Source organism: Vollenhovia emeryi, unplaced genomic scaffold (genome assembly GCF_000949405.1).
Source record: "Vollenhovia emeryi isolate VEMERY1.0 unplaced genomic scaffold, V.emery_V1.0 DF939133.1, whole genome shotgun sequence".
Lineage (NCBI taxonomy): Eukaryota > Metazoa > Arthropoda > Insecta > Hymenoptera > Formicidae > Vollenhovia > Vollenhovia emeryi.
This window is the reverse complement of record NW_011967233.1, coordinates 1,138,399-1,157,494: the sequence shown is the minus strand read 5'-3', so window position 1 is coordinate 1,157,494 and position 19,096 is coordinate 1,138,399. Positions and strand designations below refer to the sequence as shown.

Sequence of the window (19,096 nt, the reverse complement as noted above, 5' to 3'; positions counted from 1 at the left end):
GGACGGCAGACCGTATCGAATTTCTATAATATAAGTTCGCCAAGCGGAGGCACAATTGCACAGTCGTATTTCTCTTCAAAGGTGGTTAATTTAAAATCTAACTTCGCTGGAAAAGGCATCGTGTCGGTTAAAGATTTCCGATCTGGCGAAATTTACTTTTTAATCGTCCGCAACTCCGTTACGACGAAAAACGTTTCTTGAACGAAACGGGACGCGGGAGAAACTACGGCTGGGATCGTTCGGGCGTGCGTTATCTGTAGGCCAAACCCGCGGACAAGGGTCGTAGGATTCCCAGACCAGTTCGTGGGAAGGCGGCAACGATACCCTCGTCCAAAATAAAGAACTTAATTATCGAAATAACGTGTGTCGCGATGCCCCAATACCCCGGCTTACGTGTTAGCTCGACCTCTATCTTGTCCTACACTTCCACATTCGAGGATCTCGCATGACCTCGGATCTAATTTATTCTATTCCCTGTCAGGGTTGGCAAAATTCTACATTTTTTTATGAAGTCTAGGCCAGTGGTAAAAACTGGTATTTTCCGGAAATAATCGGCAAAAATTGGTCTTCTCTATTAAAACCGATAAAATAAGTAGAAACATTTAGAAAGCACTGCAAAAGAGCATTGTTTCCCGCATAAACTAACAATTAATATAAAATTTAGTATCTCCAAAGTTCTCGTTTGAAAAATATGTATTAATTTCAATGAAACAATTTTTTTTAATTAAAAATCTTATTATATTGAGAAAATTAACACAAGCTCGTCTTTATTAAAAATCAAGAAAATATCAAGGATAAAAGACCAATAATATTACGAGTGGTAAAGCTAAATTTTAATGTATTGTAAAATTACCGCTCGTAATATTATTATTAGCCTTTTATTCGTGATATTTTCTTATTATATTGGTTTCTTTTTAAAACAGTGATTAATATCTATGATTTAGTATTTAAAACAAACATCTTTTTTCATAAAAACTATAAAAATGACTAATATTCATATAAATATATTTTAATTAAGTATTAGTTATTTTTATAAGTTTTGCCAATTTATTCCGTTGGATAAAGTTAGGGAGTTTTTTCCACCCCCTGGATTTTTCCATTCAACCCTGATTCCCGTACCTTTTCACGAAGACAACCGAGGACATGGGGGAAATTAAAATCGTCCGCATTGTTTGTCCCAGATAGAAGACGCTCTATAATTGAGACGTAAGAGTAACAATCGCGACGCGAACACTTTTCAACAATTTCTGCAATGGCTGCAAATGTTCTATATGTCGATACATGCATAAAATCGGACGTTACACGTTTCTGCGTGGCACGACCGGCTCAGCGAAATTATTTATTCTCATTCGAGACGAGCTGTGACTTATAGGCGGCAAGTTCTCAATCAGTGTAAAACACGTAACGTGCAAAACGTCTTTCCTCTCTTTCCTCGATAAACCGGTCGGTCCTACGCAAAGTAGCCGCACTCTGGAGAGTCGCTTTATATTCCCTCCGCGACTTTCATTTAGATCTTTATCGATCAACTTTCACGGTGTGCTCCGCGCATTGCACCTCATTACTTTGCTTCCGACCTCTGCGGACTTTCGCGCGAATACAATATCGGGAACTCGTGCATTAAATTCGCTTTTCACTTTGCGTTATATCGACGAGGAATCGTTACGGGGGGCTTTCACAAATTGCAATAAATATCAATCGATCGCTAACGAACTTGACGGCGATGCCGTCGTTAAATGTGACCGCGCGCGAATTCTTCAGAATCGACGACGAGAGATTTCGAACGCGCTGGAAAGCCGAGAGGAAATGATGTTACGTAATGAGCGAGATAGAGAAATACCCGCAGCTAGATGAATACGTTAACGCGTGTATTTCAGCCGCGAGACTTGGGCGCGTTGTACGCACCGACGTATGACAATTATTGTCCATTATTCACACGAACGAGTAGTCTTGTGAAGTCACGCTTTTTACGTTGACTGTACTTTTTTCAAGACGCACCCATATTTTCTTACTAAATCCCATCCAACGGAAGTAAAAATTATCAAGTCGCCGTTGTCGAGTGTTACGCTCTTGCAGTTGCTTTCAAAGCAATTTGTCTTCAATTATCGAGGGACACGCTCTCGGGACGGAGACGGGCGAAAAAATGCCGCGAAGTGTTCATTCTGCCGAAGTGCTCGGGATCTTTTACCCCCTCGTCTCGTCAATTCCCGGAGGTCGCACACGACTCTTAGGGTTTTCGCTCTTCCTCCTCATCTGCCCTTCGTCGCGCCCCGGAATCCTACCGTTGCATTTGCAATCTCATTGGGACACTAAGGACCACCTTTCGCTGTACCAAAATGGCGCCGCTGTGGACGAGGATGGAAAAAGATCACGGCACGAAGAGGGAGCGTTCTTGCTTTTTATCGGGTCCGTGTCATTGGCGGCCGCGATGAGTACTGCAAGCACGTATCGGATATCCGCGTCGAGAGAGAGAGAAAGAGAGAGAGTCCGCGAGCCTCTCGAAAGGACAACGAGAACGAGGACGCCGTGCAATGGAGGCACCTACGACCGCTCGCCTTATTAAGCTCCCTATCTCCTTTTCCTTTCGTCCTGCCCTCCTCTCTCACTCTATCCCACTGTGCAGCACTTAAAATCATGGCTGCACGTAACCGTCTACTGATTATATGGATTCGGCGATGATTTCTGATGATGCCCCCGACCCCCGAAATGGTAAAATAATACAGTGTCGTGTCCTAGCCCGGACCCTTTGGGTACCGTGGGCCGGTTCGTTAGCGGGGCCTTGGCGCGAGGCACCCTGTCATTATGCGGCTGGTCCCCATCATCCCCACCAGTACTCAATTTTCAGTGCCCCTCCACGGCGTGCGAGCTCGACAAATCCCCCTGGCACTGCTGCCGCCGCCCCCCTTTCTTCTTTTGCCGCGCGCGCGCGGTCCCTTCGCTCGCCGGGGGCCCCTGATCGTCTCTTCCACGGTGCTACTATTCTACGCTCCGCGACGTCGTCGCCCGTTTGTTTACGCTGCGCGTCGCGAGAATCGTCGCTATGAGAAAGTATCCGCGCACGCACTTGCCGCCGCGCGACGTAACGCGCGTTACATGTCCACGGTTGTTAACTCTCTTTAGAACGAAATGGAAATAGCGCCCTGAAGAGATATGTCGTGGATCTTGGCGAAAAAAATTGCATTTGTAACGTCTCCTCCAAGTGCTCCTCACCCCTTTGACCGTCATGTGTAATAGATTACCTCGTATTCCATAACGCCGTTCGCCATGTCGAATTATGGGAACATTTATGCTCGCTTCTTTATCGTGGAATCTTTACTTTAACGCACCGTAAACGTTTTTCGAACAAAATGAGGGAGGTGTGAAAATATATGGACGATATCTACACTTATTTTAATTCAAGAATTTAATCAAAATAAACGATAAAACGTACGCCTCCCACAGTTTTTTAATCTCTTAATTTCAATCTGAAGAAACAAAGTGCTAGAGAAAATGTCCTGTTGGATGAAAGTAAAAAAAATGGCAGCATTCTTTTGACAACGTGAGGAGGTGAAAGAAAAAACGAAATAGCAGACACTTATCGATATAACGCCCGATCAAGGAATTTACCTTTTTTTTCGCCTCCAAATAGCGGTTTTTTTTACGAAATTTGAGCGAGCAGTCACGACCGGCGGACATTCGAAACTCGTAACTCGATCGCGCCTCGACTTCGCCTAGCAACGTCTCGTCGCGGTCTACACTCGCCAAGCAACACACATATCTCCCCCGGTCCCTCTTTCATCCCCACGACCTCGTAATTCAACTTTTTCGGCACTAAAGACGGATCTAATCACGATCGAGACGCTGTGAGAGAGAGAGAGAGAGATGAGTTATCTCAAAACGACCGCTCTTAGACGACAAAGCCGGTGATTTTCCGCATGGAGTCTCACTCGGATGCAGAATAGGGATTTTAAGTGCTTAACGATATCCCTTAAACAGCCATTTACCGGCTGCATCCATCTTACTTTCGGGAATAATGACACGACGGCTCGTTTTTGATCTCTCGAAATACTTATACCGCGGCATGGTAGCGTTTTCCTGGGCGGCCGGCGTCGGCCGGCTGATTGGCTCCGCCGGAAGTGGATCGGCGGAACCGCGGGGTTCCCATTCGTACGCTTGCAAAGGCGCGCGCGCGCGGTCCAGTATCCTTGGGATGCCCACCGTCCTTGGGGCGCCTCTTTGCGGGGTGTAGGTGGTCCCCGCGGAACGGCAATCATTTCGCCTAATGACGAGACCACGGTCCTTTCCTTTCTTCGCTCTCAGATTATCGCGCCGTAATTCTTCCCCCGTGTATCCACGGAAGGACCGACCGCTCCGGCGCTCCTACCTCTTCTCTGCGTCCTCGCCCTCTGCCCCCGCTACCACCTTTTATCCCTGAACTCTGTAATTTTCCTCTAGCGACCGTGCCACCACGTCGCGCCGAAATTGGTGTACGGCGGAACGATTTCGTAGAAATACACGTCGTCGTCTAAAAAAAACAGGGGAATCGGGCGCGACGGTGACGGCGCGGCGGTGGCGACTTCCACTCCGCGACCTTAGAGGGGGAGGAGGAGGGGGAGGGAAAAAGGAACGACAGGAGAGAGAGAGAGAGAGAGAGGAGGGAATTGGGCGAGAACGCGCGGAGACGAATGAGCCGAAGGAGAACGACGAGAATTAGGAGAGGAAAGGTAATAAGTGGAGGAGGGCAGGAGAGATAGGGTGAGAGAGAGAGAGAGAGAGAGGAAGTCTCCCCTCGTTCCGGGAACAGTCGTACGATGAGGAATCGCGCCGCTCTCCGCTCCGTCGCTTTCCTCTTGACTTCTGCGATGGTGAGGTCCGCAGGTGCACGTCGATCTCTCGCCAATCCCGCGGTGCCGCAGGGACGTCGAACAAGCGTGACAACACGCAACATTTCTTTCTATCATGCCAAAAATGATACACATTGGCCGCGCAGATGGAAGTCATTATTATTACAAAGAAGCGTTTTTGCTGCCCGCCGTCTGTCGATGCCGGATACATAGACGCGCTGACGGCTTACTGAGAAAAGCTCTCGTCCCCAAAAGCGATCGGATTGCTCTCTCCCTCTCTCTCCTCCTCCTCTCTCTCTCTCTCTCTCTCTCTTTGCAAGATCGGTGAGATTGGCGCGCACCGAAACACTCGCGATGCACACATTCCCACGTCATTAAAGCCAACTACCGACCACTTTCATGGAATTTGCGCGCGACGAGCACGATGCGCGACGAGCGCGTCCTGAAATCGCTCGTCATTTCCACGCGCGGAACACGGGGAGCGGCTTCCGCGGGGCGCGAGCGACTTGATTTCCGGGAAATATCCCGCGCGCCGTCGTCACGTTACGTTGATGGCTCAAGTGCACGTCCACCGCTCTCCACCGCTTCCAGCACCTGCGAGGAGAGCCGGGCGGTGCGCTCGTTGGCCGAGCAAACAATACGGACGATGATGCGCCGTCCCGAGCGCATTGTCCGCCACGGCGAGGTAGTAGTAGGCGGCGGATTTATCTACCTACTCGTAGAGAGTCAGGTAGAGACCAGGGAGAGAAAGAAAGAAAGAGAGAGAGAGAGAGAGAGAGAAGAACAGAAAGGGGAAGAGAGAGACCCAGGGGTTCTCGACCCCCGAGACACGTCGCGTCGTCGAGCGGCGGCCGACCGGCTGTCGCCGTCGCCGCCGTCGTCGTCGTCGTCGTCGTCGTCGTCGTCGTCGTCGTCGTCGTTACCGTCGGAAACACCTCGGACGGAAGGTAGATCTCCTTTTCGTTCCGGACTGATTTCGCGCGGCGCGGCAATCTATCAAACGCCTATCATCTCTTGCGAAGCAATAACGAACCGCCACGTCGATCGAGTCCGCCGAAGCGGAGCGCATCAGCGGATCGTCACAACGGCGTGCGAACGAGATCCGATTTGCGACGGTTCCACGGTGCTCGTTATCTCATCTCGTAATCGCGAAACCTTGTCGTCCGCACGTTGACTTTTCGATCGCCACGCGCACGTTTGCGTGTCTGGCGAACGCTACCGCCGTGAGGTTGTTCCGCAATTGAGGAAACGCTGACGGTCTAATGTTGAAGCCGATACCTTGGGCTCCACGTATTTCACGACAGTGCTTAGTACTTTTTACGCGACCGTGATTGCAGTTGTTAAGGACGTCCAATGGCATTGATTGACAGGGATGCTATGGCGCTCGGAGCGATCGAATATTTATCATTTCCCGACGAAGAAACGTTTATATCATACAGCGTTATATCCAATTCTCTTTGTTTAAAGATATTTAAAACAATTAGACGCCAACTAACGGTTACATAACATTAATATTATCATTTCTCACTCAACAATATAAGTGTAATCGCAGTAAACGAAAGAAAACATTATAACAATGTTCAGTAACATGTAACATTGTTCAGGATGTGAATTTTAACGTTATAATCGCCGTCATTATAAACACACTTTGACATCAATTTTAAGGGTATAATAACGTTCAAATGGGAGTGTTTTAACTTTATGAACAATATTGGGCAAATGTTTTTCATGTGTGCTTAATATCCGTTGGTAACATTGAATAAGTTTAAACATTCTTTTAACATTATTGTTAAATATTGCTCGTTGTCGTTGATATTGCGAATGAATGTGGAATATATTCCGGAAAACGGGAGGGAGAGTTCACCCGGGTGACGTTTTTGGACACACCTTATACTCTGAGAGAAAAGGACAGCAACCCGTTTTGGGGCCTACAATTAGTAATCGAATTATTTGAATTGTTCGTGACTCTATTCTTTTGCGAATTTTACCCCGCGTAACTAAAAATCGCAATTAGCTGTTCTATCTATATCCAAGATTTTTCAGTAATACTAATCAATTCTCTCAATTAGTTCTGTCGATATTCAGAAACGTCGGTCAAAATTTTTCCCAGAGTTACGAACAATCCAAATAATTCGATTACTAATTGTGGGCTGTAAAATGGGTTGCTGTTTTTCCCCAGAGTAGCTCAGCTGATAAGCGTAATCGGACGATTGAACTTGAAATCAAGCTCTTCTTTATATCGTGACTACATTAATTTCTTTTACGAGAAATTACGACTTCTATCGGTCGTAAAGCTTGCAATAGTACTTGTGACAAATTAAAACTGTTGCAGCTATGCGAATAACCTTTAATTCCCCCGAATTCGTTGTAAAAAAATGTGTTGTTACAGATTATTTGTCCGCACAAATTATTGCCAATTGACATGCACGCGTTGTGATCCTTGCGAAATAGTTAGAAATAATATACAGTTCAACTATTCCTTATCTATGCAGTTAACGCTAGTCTTAATTATCTAATCTTGATATAAATTAGGAATTAGGAACGTTGAAATTAGCATACACAACGCTGGAAATATATTTACACAGGGTTGGGAAGTAACTCTCCATACAGCACGCATGTCTGAAAGACATCTTTAAGTCGTCTTTTAGATATGTATGTCTTTTAGATCTAGACATGCGTGCTGTATGGGTCGTTACTTGTAACGAAGTTACAGTTACTTTTTTGGTAACTAACTTAACTTTGAAATTACGAATTTATGATATAAATGTCGTTCGAAGCTCGTTCGTCGTACTGTAATCCGTGAGTATTTAAAGTTCCATGAGAATGAAAAATTTTTCGATTTAAGTTCAGGCCGCAACTTCCTCGGTTCGGTTTCTATCGCTGTGGCATTTCAAAAACTGCGCTTCATCTCCCACGAGGATTCCCCTCGCAATTTGCGCAACACACATTTCTGAGGAATGTTCTCGTAGCCGCTTTTCCTGTCACGTTACGAAAAATTCCTTTGTATCTCGTTCAAGGGGCCCATCATTAGTCAATTTGTACGATACCACCGGCCTATCGTCCTGGGCGATCTCATTCGTGGAGAACATTTCTCGTGGAAAACGACAAGCATTTTTACTCAGGTCGCAAAAATTCCAGAAATCTCACGATCCGCCCGGTTGGATTAGCCCGTTAGACAATCCGTGTGACCCACCGAGATGTCCTTTTTGTCCCGGGATCTCTTCCCACCCGTAGGTCTGGGCTCGCGTTTCCAGGAGACGGCACGTTTTCGCTTTTCCCACCTCATGTCACAGAATTCTGGGACCCTCGGTACAGGAGGCTCGAAGGGCCGGGCGCAGAATGAGCGCCGACGGTAAGTCAGTTTTTCGCATACCGAGCGCTCAGGTTGGTAGGTAGGTAGGTAGGTAGAGGAAGAGGCACGCGGCAGTGGAGGAAGACGAAGAGGGGGAGAGAGAGAGAGAGAGAGGGAGAGAGTCGGCAGGCAGGTAAGACCGTTCGGGTACGGTCTAGCTGCTTGCTGCCGCGAAGAGCGTTGAATGCCGGGGCCTCAGCACGTATCAGGGGGCCCAGCGCCGCAGCGGCGGCAGCGGCGGCGACGGCGGCGGCGGCTCCCCTCTCCAAGATGGCCGCCGTTAGTCGGGCCCAGTCTGCGGAGCCCCCCTGACCGACGCCAGGGCCCCGTCGGGTTAGGGGAAGGGTAGGCCTCGCAGGTGCCGCCATGTCAGTGCATGCCTAACCTCGAAGCCGCGCGGAACGGACGTCGGGCCGGAGTACGCGAAGCACCTCGTGCTAACGCCGTGTTAAAAGTCTTTGCGAGGCGGCCGTGTTCCGAGTCTCTCGCCAGTTGCGTCGCGGTCCTCGCGGTTCGCGCTCGCTGTGGATTCGCGTAGCCGCCGGCTCGTGCACGGCGGTGGATCCCCCTTGGTTTTACGCTCCGCTCGGGAGAGAACGGTGCGCGAGCGTTCGATCCCCCTCGAGATCGAGAGTAGGCGACCGGCCGGGGCATCTCTCCTCCTCCTGAAAGAGCCGCGGAGAGAAGTTGCGTACGGGGCCAGTCGCGCGTTCTCGACACCGCGCGTTCATACCCGGCGCGTCTCTCCCGACGAGGTTGGGCAAGGGCGCGTCGCGATCTCGCGCGTATCGACTGGCGTACCACTGACAGTTCGGAGTGCTCTTCGTCGTTCCGTTTGGAATTTCGTTCGCGGACCAACAGACTGGTTCCCCACCTCGATTCGTCGGACGGACAGACGGACGACCGGCGAGAATGACAGCGGCGACGAGCGGGCCGTGACGGTATCGCGACGCGAGACAGCGCCGAGGTGTCCAACGGTCATGCATGACGTGGGACGATCGCGCCGGGTTCGCGACCGCTCGTGTTGACCGCTCGCGCCGGTTATCGGGACGTGGATCTGACGCCGGGAATGCGCTACATCTCGCCCGCCGTCGCTAGTCTGCCGAGAGAGCCTGGCGGAGAAAACGGGAGAGCAGACGCTTTCTAGAGAGAAGAAAGAGTGGAGCGTCGCGGTAATTCGGCTGAGCCCGAGTCCGAAGAAGGGAATCCCCGCGACGCCGCCATGTCCTCGCGGTGGGTATCGGGATACGATTCGCGCGGCCGCGGGTGAGACAGTTGCCGCCCGGCACTTGGGACGCGGGAAGGTGGGAGTTGGGCGACTCGGCGTGCGAGCGTAACGATAAAAGTCTAAGTGGAAGTGAACGACACACGGCCGCGAGGGATCCCCCCCCGCTCGCGGAATAAAGCGCAGTGATATTCGGTGATTTGCTTCGTGTTGGTGTGCTGTACAAGGTTAGGTTCAAGTTGGGTGATAGCGCGAAGAGAGTGCGGGAAACGAGAAGCGCGACGAAGGGAGGACTCGAGGGATCCATTTCGCTTCGCGTCGCGACCCACGGCGCGGAGGATGGAGAGGTCGAGATAATATCGCGAGCCGCAGCGCGGCGGCGGCGAGGAGGAGGAGGAGGAGGAGGAGGAGGCGGACGGCCGTGGCGCGGTGCTGGAGGCCCCGGGATGTGGCGTCTGCTACTGTTGCTCGTCCTGGGAGCGAGCCCCGCCCCGGGCGCGCTGCCCGAGCGCGTCAAGTACCTGGAGGTGTCCGAGAACGCGCGGCCGGGCACCCGGGTGGGTTTCATCGACGTCGACAGCCCGCCGTATCTGATCGCGCTGGTGCCGGGCTCGCCGGTGGAGACCGACCTGATTGTCGAGCCAACGACGGGCGAGATAAGGACGCGGGTGGCGTTGGACCGCGAGACCCGGCCGTCGTACAGCCTGGTCGCGCTGCCGAGCGTGCGGGTGGTCATCAGCGTGCTCGACGAGAACGATAACGCGCCCGCGTTCGCCGTGGGCCACGTGGACGTCGAGTTCCCGGAGAACTCGCCGCGCGACGCCAAGCGGCCGCTGCCGCCGGCCTACGACCCCGACCTCGGCCAGTACACGACGCAGCGCTACGACATCGTGTCCGGGAATCACGGCGACGCGTTCCGGCTGTCGCAGCAGCGCGGCCGCGACGGCGTCCTCTACCTGGACCTGCAGATCGCCGGCTCGCTCGACCGGGAGGCGCGGCCCCGCTACCACCTGGTGATCGAGGCGCTCGACGGCGGCACGCCGCCGCTGCGCTCCCGCCTCACCGTCAACGTCACCGTGCAGGATGTCAACGACAACCCGCCCATCTTCAACCAGACCCGCTACGTCGCGAGCGTGCCGGAGAACGCGACCGTCGGCACGCCGGTGCTCGCGGTGAACGCGAGCGACGCCGACGCCGGGGACAACGGGCGCATCGAGTACTCCATCAACCGCCGGCAGTCCGACCGCGAGGAAATGTTCCGCGTTGACCCAGCAACCGGGATGGTCTACGTCAACAAGGCTCTTGACTTCGAGTCGCGGGAGCGGCACGAGCTGGTGATCGTCGCCCGGGATCGTGGCGCCCAGCCGCTCGAGGCCAGCGCGTTCGTCTCCGTCCGCGTGACCGACGTCAACGACAACCAGCCGGCCATCACCGTCATCTTCCTGTCGGACGACGCGACCCCCAAGATCAGCGAGAGCGCGCAGCCCGGCGAGTTCGTCGCCCGGATCTCCGTCAACGACCCCGACTCCCGCGCCGAGTACTCCAACGCGACGGTCTCGCTCACCGGCGGCGACGGCCACTTCGGCCTGGCGACCCGCGACAATATCATCTACCTCGTGGTGGTGGAACGGCCGCTGGACCGCGAGGAGCAGTCCGTCTACGAGCTGTCGGTGGAGGCGACGGACGCCGGCACGCCGCCGCTCTGCGCCGTGCGCACCTTTCGTCTCCTCGTCACCGACGTCAACGACAACGCGCCCCGTTTCGAGTGCGAGATGTACGAGGCTCACCTGCTGGAGGCGTCCGAGCCCGGCACGTCGATGCTGCGGGTGCTCGCGACCGACCGCGACGAGGGCGCCAACTCGGCGGTTCGCTACTCCCTCGCCAACGCCACGTGGTTCGCGATCGACGAGACCACCGGCCTCATCACCACGGTCGCGCACGTCGACTGCGAGACCGACCCGACGCCGGTCCTGCTGGTCTACGCTACCGACTCCGGCCGGCCGCCCCTCAGCAGCAGCGCGACCGTGCGCATCACCGTCCACGATCTCAACGACAACGAGCCCATATTCGAGAAGCCGCTCTACAACGCCACCGTGTCGGAGGACCTGTCCGTCGGCAGCTGCTTTCTCAAGGTAAAAAATTGCCGAAAGGACACACTCTCGTCTCTTGGTATCTCGTCGAGTGAGACGCAATCTTTTCTTCATGTATTAGATGAAGGAAAGAAAACAGGGGTAGTCTACTAATAATGATTTCAAGTTTACCCTTTTGTGGGAACGCTTCTCAAACGTTAGGTCAGCGTGATATTTCTAAAAATTCCTTGAAATTCATGCTTAATCTTAATTAAACACCGAGTCCAACACTAGGCACTTAAACTCCCTCAGGCACTGAACCTTGAAAATTTCGGGAAAATATGCAGGACTAGGGCTCGAACCGACGACCCCTACCATTACTGGTCGCTCGTGTTAGCACAGAGCTTAACGTCATCCCAAGAATGACACACAATCGCTGTGGAGTCGCGCTGCTAGCATATTATTCCTCCTTTATTCAGTAAAATAAAGCAGTAGGGTATAGGTATCGCCACTCGTGATATCTCGCGAACAAAGTGCCGATATCAATCGGCAATGCATAGACTTGGTAGCTAAACATGTGTAAAAAGACATTTTCTAGTTACAACGTTATAGAAATAACGTCTGATTCAGGATTGAAAGGAATCTTGAGTGCTGAAAAATTTAGCAGACCGTGCAAATTCGACATTCCATAGTGAGAATACAAGTTCAAACATTCTCTTGTATGTACAAATTTTACTAGGAATACATAATTAGTGATGTACTTCACTATTTCTAACTGATTGCAACATGTATGTCTTTGCTACGATGTTTTTAGCGTCTAGATTAGGATGCACACAATACCGCCCACCACATTATTACGGAGGTGTCCGTAATAATATGCGCTTAGGCGACATTATGTGCATGCATTTTTAAGAATAAAGAAAGAGTACAAATTGTACGTATTGTTGCCGCTTTTCCGCGATGCCGATTAGCCGTTTGCGAGTCTCGCCGGCTGAAGTGTGTCGCATTCGCGTGATAACGTGACGTTTTACATTAATTTATATAAATTGTTGTAACCGTCAATTTTTTACCACGAAAATGTCATTAAGCGGCGTGTCTTAAGGGGATGCTGGAGTGATTCTGCACCTTTGCACCTTTCTAACCTAGAAACTATCAGTTCGCGGAAACACTTGTGTAATATACAAATTAAATGACTTACGTGTACAGATCGAAAGCAGCTTTCTATTCCGGCTAAATGAAAGAACAATATGGCATCACTGAAACTAAGTTTGTAAGTCTAATAAGAAATAATAGTGAGCAACACACACATACAGTGCATGTGGTATGTGTGTTGCTCGCTATTAATTTTTATTAGACTTACAAATTTAGTTTCAGTGATGTCATATTGTTCTTTAATTTAGCCGGAATAGCAAGCTGCTTTCGATCTGTACACGTGAGCCGTTTAATTTGTATATTACACAAATGTTTCCACGAAACAGACAGTTTTAAGTGCAAAAGGTGCAAAGGTGCAGAATCACTCCAGCATCCCCTTAATGGCTTATCTTCCTAAAGACACATCCCTATTTATTATTATGGACCTCCGTTTGGCTGTCGGGTCAAACTCTAATGCCACGTCGAGCCGCGTGATGGGTGGGTGAACGCGAAAGAGTTCGCGATGGGAACCGCTTCGCATCCTGTTGGCATTGTTGCGCCTCAAAGTGTGAGCGATATGTTTACGTTGCACCTCTCGTTTACACGCATACGCACACACGTACTTCGCGGCGCCACGGCCGTGATTTTAACGCAGCTCCCTTAGGAGGTTTCGCATATAGTAACGCTAACGGGCAATTGTTTCGTCAGTCGGGCCGCGGTGCAAAAAGTTGCGGAATAGGTCCGCGGGCTGTTGCAATTTTGCGAATTGCTTGTCACGCCGTTTGATATCTATATGACGTACGGAATATTTTCCACACTTGTTCGGACGTTCGAGGGTGTTGCGTCGGACGGACGTAACGCTGTCATCTCCCTTAACAAGCGCGGCGCACCGTTGTCTTTCCCTTCTTTCCTTTCCCTCCCCTCCCCCTCTCTCTCTCTCTCTCTCTCTCTCTCTCTCTCTCTCTCTCTCGCTCTCTCTCTCAGCCGCATAATTGATATTCATATTTTGAGAAATAGGGAGAGAAAGAGTGTGCGTGTTCACACTATCTTAATTTGTTAAACCGACGCTTTCTCGCGCGCGAGCCGATTATACAGAAGTCACGAGCCACGCTCGCTCGTCAATGCGAGATCGAAGTCTTAATTGATGTACACTCGGGAAATCGCACTAATCTCTCCCGACCGCTTTGATCGGGGGAGAAAATCCGTCATCGATCTTTATGCCGCGGCTTCTAATTGACCCGTCATTGGAATCGATTGCGCGAGAGACGTTTACCGGCCGTATTGCGCGTGCGACGATCAGCCTCTATAAATTAATATCTTAAATGTCGCGTCGGCGCGAGAGAGTGACGTTACACGCCCGGTGGGTACTTTGCGTTTAACCCTTGCATAAGCCACGTCGTTTCGCGTAAAGTCGCTAAGATTCGCATTAAAGGTTCCCCCGGCGCAGCCAAGCGGGCGAAAGGGCACGAACCAACGCTCGTAACTAGCCGCGGGCCGTCAGGCACGTATGTTAAAGCCGGGAAAGCTGTAATTGGTACTCGAAGAGGCAGAGACAGAGGGGGAGGGAGGAAGGGAGAAAGAGTGAGTAAACGGGAAGACTTTTCCTCGGCTGTTTTTCAATTAGTATCGCGAGTTCTATCGATCGTCGTTTCGTTTTCTTCCGCGAGAGAGGTGTCTGCTGTCGCGGTCCCGGGAGCAAGACAAATCCGCACTACGCTACATTTGCATACGGCCCCGCGTGTCTCTCTCTCTCTCTCCCCCTCTCTCCCCCTTGAGAAAAGAGAGGCTGAGTACGAGTGGGAGCCACGAGCGGCGACCTAAATGAGGAAAGAAGCGTTGTCCGCGTACGCACGGGGCACGCATAGTGGCGACGCGAGTCGCTCAGGGGCGTAACGTCGTTGATCCGAGAAAAGAGGAGAGAAACCGAGAAAGGAGAGAAGAATGTAACGTCTTCTTGGTGATTCTCTCGTTGTTCCGGCGCTCTGCGTACGTTCAGGTGGCCATTCGTTCCGACTTGGCTGGGATAATCCCGATTTTTCACCCTTTGTCCCGGGTTTTTTTAACAAGTTAGCAAACAGGACGCCTATTTGTCCCGATTTCAGTCAGACCCGATTTATCCCGATTATAGAAATTATAGTATAGAAATCTCTTTAAGTTTCCGGTAACCGATAACAACAGTCAAGCTTTTAGTCGACATTAACCGGCCAGTGTTCGGTACAGAAAATTTCTTGCGAAAAATATTACCTCAGCCAGGGTTCGAACCTGGATTTCCCTACTCTCTAGGTGGGCGTCTCACCAATTCGACCACCGAGGCATGTGATAATATTTATCACAATAAACAGTCTAAACGTTATTTTACGAAAGTCACACTTCGTGACTATAAATTCGAAATAGAACTGCGCGCCGGCATATTTGTCAGTCTTACAACACAGCTTCAAAAATGAATCCCCACTATTGCACACCCACCCCCATATACCAAAATAAAATGAAGAACCGCGATTTCTCATCCGCGTCATTTTAAACAATAAAATTCACAAGACTCCGACGTGAAATCGCAATTCGAAGGAACAATTATTTCTTAAGCCGCTGTTTCCTGATTTTCATAGTCCATGGGAAAATTTTCCCCCCTCCCCCGGTCACTCGTCCCGATTTTCAAACTGAGAAATCTGGTCACCTTAGTACAAACCGTGGGGAAAAGTTCTGCTAGGGCTGCGTTCAGAAACATCACTCGAGTACCCCAGTGTATCATTTTATCTTTGTTTAACATACGGTGAGCAACAAGGATAGAATGATACTCTGGGGTACTCGAGTGGTGTTTCTGAACGCAGCCTAACGTGAGCCCTTAGTTGCCGAAAAGCGAGAGTCGCCTTTTCTTCCTGGAGGTGCTAGAACGCGAACAAATTGGCGTCTCGACACCCGACAGGCGCTTCACGAGCCGGCGCCGCGTCGTTACGTCCCGCCGGGCCGCTCGCCCGGCGTGCATTTGTATTTGTATACACCCCGCGACGACAAGGCCAGGGCGCAATAAAGGATAGATCCCGGAAAAGAGATAGGGACGAGGGATGACGGACGGCGTCGCGCCGCTGCCAGCCGCCGCACGTGTCCGCGCGCGCGCTTCTCTGAAATTCGAGCTGTCGCGCCGTCTCGCGAAGACGATCCACGCGTGTATCGGCTGTCGGTGCGCCCGGCGCATCGAGACGTTACGAGTGATCGTGTTACGTTCGACGCAATCGTCGAAAGTAATATTATACCGCCGCGGCTCCCGATTGCCTGCCGGCGTAACGGAATTTACAGCGGACTTTCGGTGGATTAGCAAACATAACGAAAGGACGTGTTAGGATTCTTCTCGCCTAGACGGATTTGTGCAAGGGGTAGCCACTTGATGCAATCGTGGGACAGTGTCTCCGAAATCATGAAATTGAAAGTCGTTAAAGATTATAATGTCTCAAGTGTAATATGTTATGTCGATAACACCAGCAGTAATTCGTTAGATTGCCTCGATATGCGTTTTGATGAAACGCTTTTCGTGCCGCGCTCGCTCGTTACGTTTCAATTGTCACGTTTCCCGACGGAAATATTCATCAACGACGAGGAGACTTGGTAATAACGTCCGTCATTCATGGTACCGATTTGTGAACCGTAGATTCCTGCGCGGGGAGGAGGGTGAGGGATACGAGGTAAGAACGCGAAATGAAGGGAGAGAAGAAATCCCCCTCCCCCCTGCCTTCCTTCTCCCACATCCTGTCCGTCTGTCTCGCGCGGACGCTCAGCTCCGACCCTTTTTTTGCCCCGCCGGATTGTCATCCGCGTGCGGCGCGGGTACGCACTGCCGAATGCCGATGGAAATTGCACGGGAACGAGCCGAGGTTGCATTTTTCAATCGTCGCGCGCACGATCGGGGGCGGCGGGGGGGAGGGGGGGCGACCGGCGGGCAATGCCGATACGCGCAACGCGATGCCGATTTTAATGCCTGCCTCTGGTGCGATATATATTTTATTGGCGTTTCGCTGCCTAGTTCAATGATGATTTATAATTGTTGCTCGCTCGGCTGTAATTATTATAATTACAGATTTTTCGTCCGGCTCTCGGAACCGGGACCTGGCCGGACCCGGGCCTGGGTTTCGGACGTCCTCTTCGCTCCATCCCCCTCGATGCGGCTCCACCCCTTTGGTCCTCCGTCTCTTTCTCTCTCTCTCTCTCTCTCGATCTCCTTCCTCTCTATACATTTCTTCCGCGCGCTCTCTCTCTCTCTCGGTTGGTTTCGCTCTCTTCCCTCTCTGTCCTTCGCCTCCGCTGTTCTTTCTATCTCGCGAACAGAGACCAGATCTACGGCGGCTCCGGCGTAGAAACGGGTTTTGGAAGTTGGATTCGCGCGATGCCGAGTCCACGCTCGGCTCCTGAGAAACCGCTGTCTCCGGCTCTCGCCTTAACGCTGAACGGCGGCCGTTGGATTCCGTTAAGGAGATAGACGTCCCGATGGATCAGCGGGACGTATAATTAAGAGAAAAACGCGAGCACTAATATCGCTTTCGTCGTGCCGGCAGATAAATTCAGTCGAGGATACATTCATTTTTTCGACATGGTAACCGGGATTCACGTAGAAATCGTGCAGAAATCGCGCTTTCAGCGCAAACATCGGCCGCCGCCGTCTCGCGCGCATTCATATATTTCTCGTATCTAACGATATTCACGCGCGAAGTAACGGAACGCGTGCGCGCGCACTTGTACGCGCGGCCTACACTGGGCTGGGGAACACTGGTTCCAATTCATCCTCGCGCGCAGGTCTCTCATTATCCGTCTCCTAACCGGCGACGGAGGATCATTAAGCCACGGCGCCTTTTGTCCGTTTCTCTATACGCGTCCGTCTCTAACAACGAGCTCGGGAAGAACCAAGGGACTTGAGAAAAACGCCAGTGAGGCGTGCTCCACTTTGGCGCTTTCCTCCCGCCCCCCCCCCCCCCTCGCTCTCGAGCTCCCGAGACCGTTTCTTCCATTGCCGCGTTCTCCAGTCCTCTTCTTCCCGATCGGCGCTACACTTTCCACGGCCACTGGCTCTCAAGAATCGATTACGAATCGGACGATCGCGCGGTGCGTGGCAGCCGACGCGAATGCGAGAGAGCGAGGCCGCTGCGTGGACCCAGTCCGCTCCGCTCCGCGCCGCGCCGCGCCGGTGCGCACACACTGCGCGTATATCGCGCGGTACGAAGTGATGACCGTAATGACTCTAACCACCGTCTGACATCTGGCATTAGGCACTCGGGCTTTCGAGTGGCAACGCCCGCAGCAATTGTTGCCGTTTACGACTGCCGTGCGCGCAGCCCCGCTTCTCTCTCGCGCCGCCGTGACGACTTCTCTTCCTCTGGCCTCTTCTCCGGCCGTGTCTCCTCTCTTTCGCTCCCTTTATCTCGTTGTCGCTCCCACTCGGATGAATCCGGCTTCCTCGCGTCTCCCCGCGTCTCTTCCCTTCTGATCCTTTCCCTTTCCCTTGCGATCCTTTGCTCGGCGTCCCTTTCTCTTCATCTCGCCCCCTCCCCTCCCCCCCCCTCCTCTCTCTCTCCGTGTCTCTCCCGCTCTTCTCGCATCTCCTTTCCCTCCGTTCCGTTCGCCCGCAACGTCTTCTCTTTGGTCTCTCGTTCTTGCCTTCGCTCGCTCCCGGTCTCTCCCTACCTCTCGCTGGTCCTCGCTCTCGATCCTACGCGCTATAGACCGCATTCCCGAGCGCAAACGACGAGGCAGAGATATATGTATATGCATTCGCATGTGCATCGTTCGCCGCCGCCGTCGCCGTTGCAATCGCGAAGCGCAGCGTGCTTGATAGCGCTACTCCGCGGTCTTGAAAAGTCATAATTGCCGATATTCATATTCGCGCTACTCGCACGACGCGCGATCGCCTCGCCGACAGGTGACACGCTCGTTCGCATTCTTTCCGGAGCGAGCCGAGCGAACGAACGCGCGCGGGCGCAAGAGCGCGCGACCGCTTATTTACGAGCGGATTATGCAATCGAGCGTGCTGCACACTCGGCTCTAATCGTAATACCGCGCCACATAATGCGAATCCGGTCCTTTTTTTCTTCCGCCGTGCCCGGCGCACTCCAGCACGGCTTGGAAAACGTGACACGCGCTCGTTAACCCGCGAGCACGCGTGGCTTTAAATTAAAATAGCAAATATGTAATGAAGACTGTTGCGGCGTGCATAAATACGCGTTTATACGCGTACCTCCGCCGGATTGGAAGTGAAACTACGCGGAAGTCATTTATCCTTGGACTACCGCGATGCGACGTTCTTGACAACCCAAATATGAATTACGCGCGTTTTCGTATCAAAAGTAATTTCCATTTATGTAAATCTGCCTTATTATGTGACGTGTTGACAACGTCACGTAGTTGCTGAATTTGAAACTCCGACCACCGAATCATGCGGGTTGTGTAAGAACTTCGCGCGGCGCCCGACGTAATAAATTAAGTGCGCGCGGGCTAATGAAAAACATAAAAAAAATGA

The 19,096-nt window shown here is 51.9% G+C and overlaps 1 protein-coding gene across 1 annotated transcript; it reads left to right on the top strand.

Annotated features, from left to right (window-relative positions):
- Positions 1 to 9,843: 9,843 nt before the first annotated feature.
- LOC105567973 (protein dachsous-like) lies at positions 9,844 to 11,640 on the top strand. The gene has a single exon (XM_012023280.1). The coding sequence runs from the start codon at positions 9,844 to 9,846 to the stop codon at positions 11,638 to 11,640; it is 1,797 nt and encodes a 598-aa protein (XP_011878670.1).
- The last annotated feature ends 7,456 nt before the right edge of the window (positions 11,641 to 19,096 follow it).

Excerpts from the sequence above, each read along its gene's own strand:
- LOC105567973 (XM_012023280.1), top strand. The coding sequence starts at position 9,844 with ATGTGGCGTCTGCTACTGTTGCTCGTCCTGGGAGCGAGCCCCGCCCCG.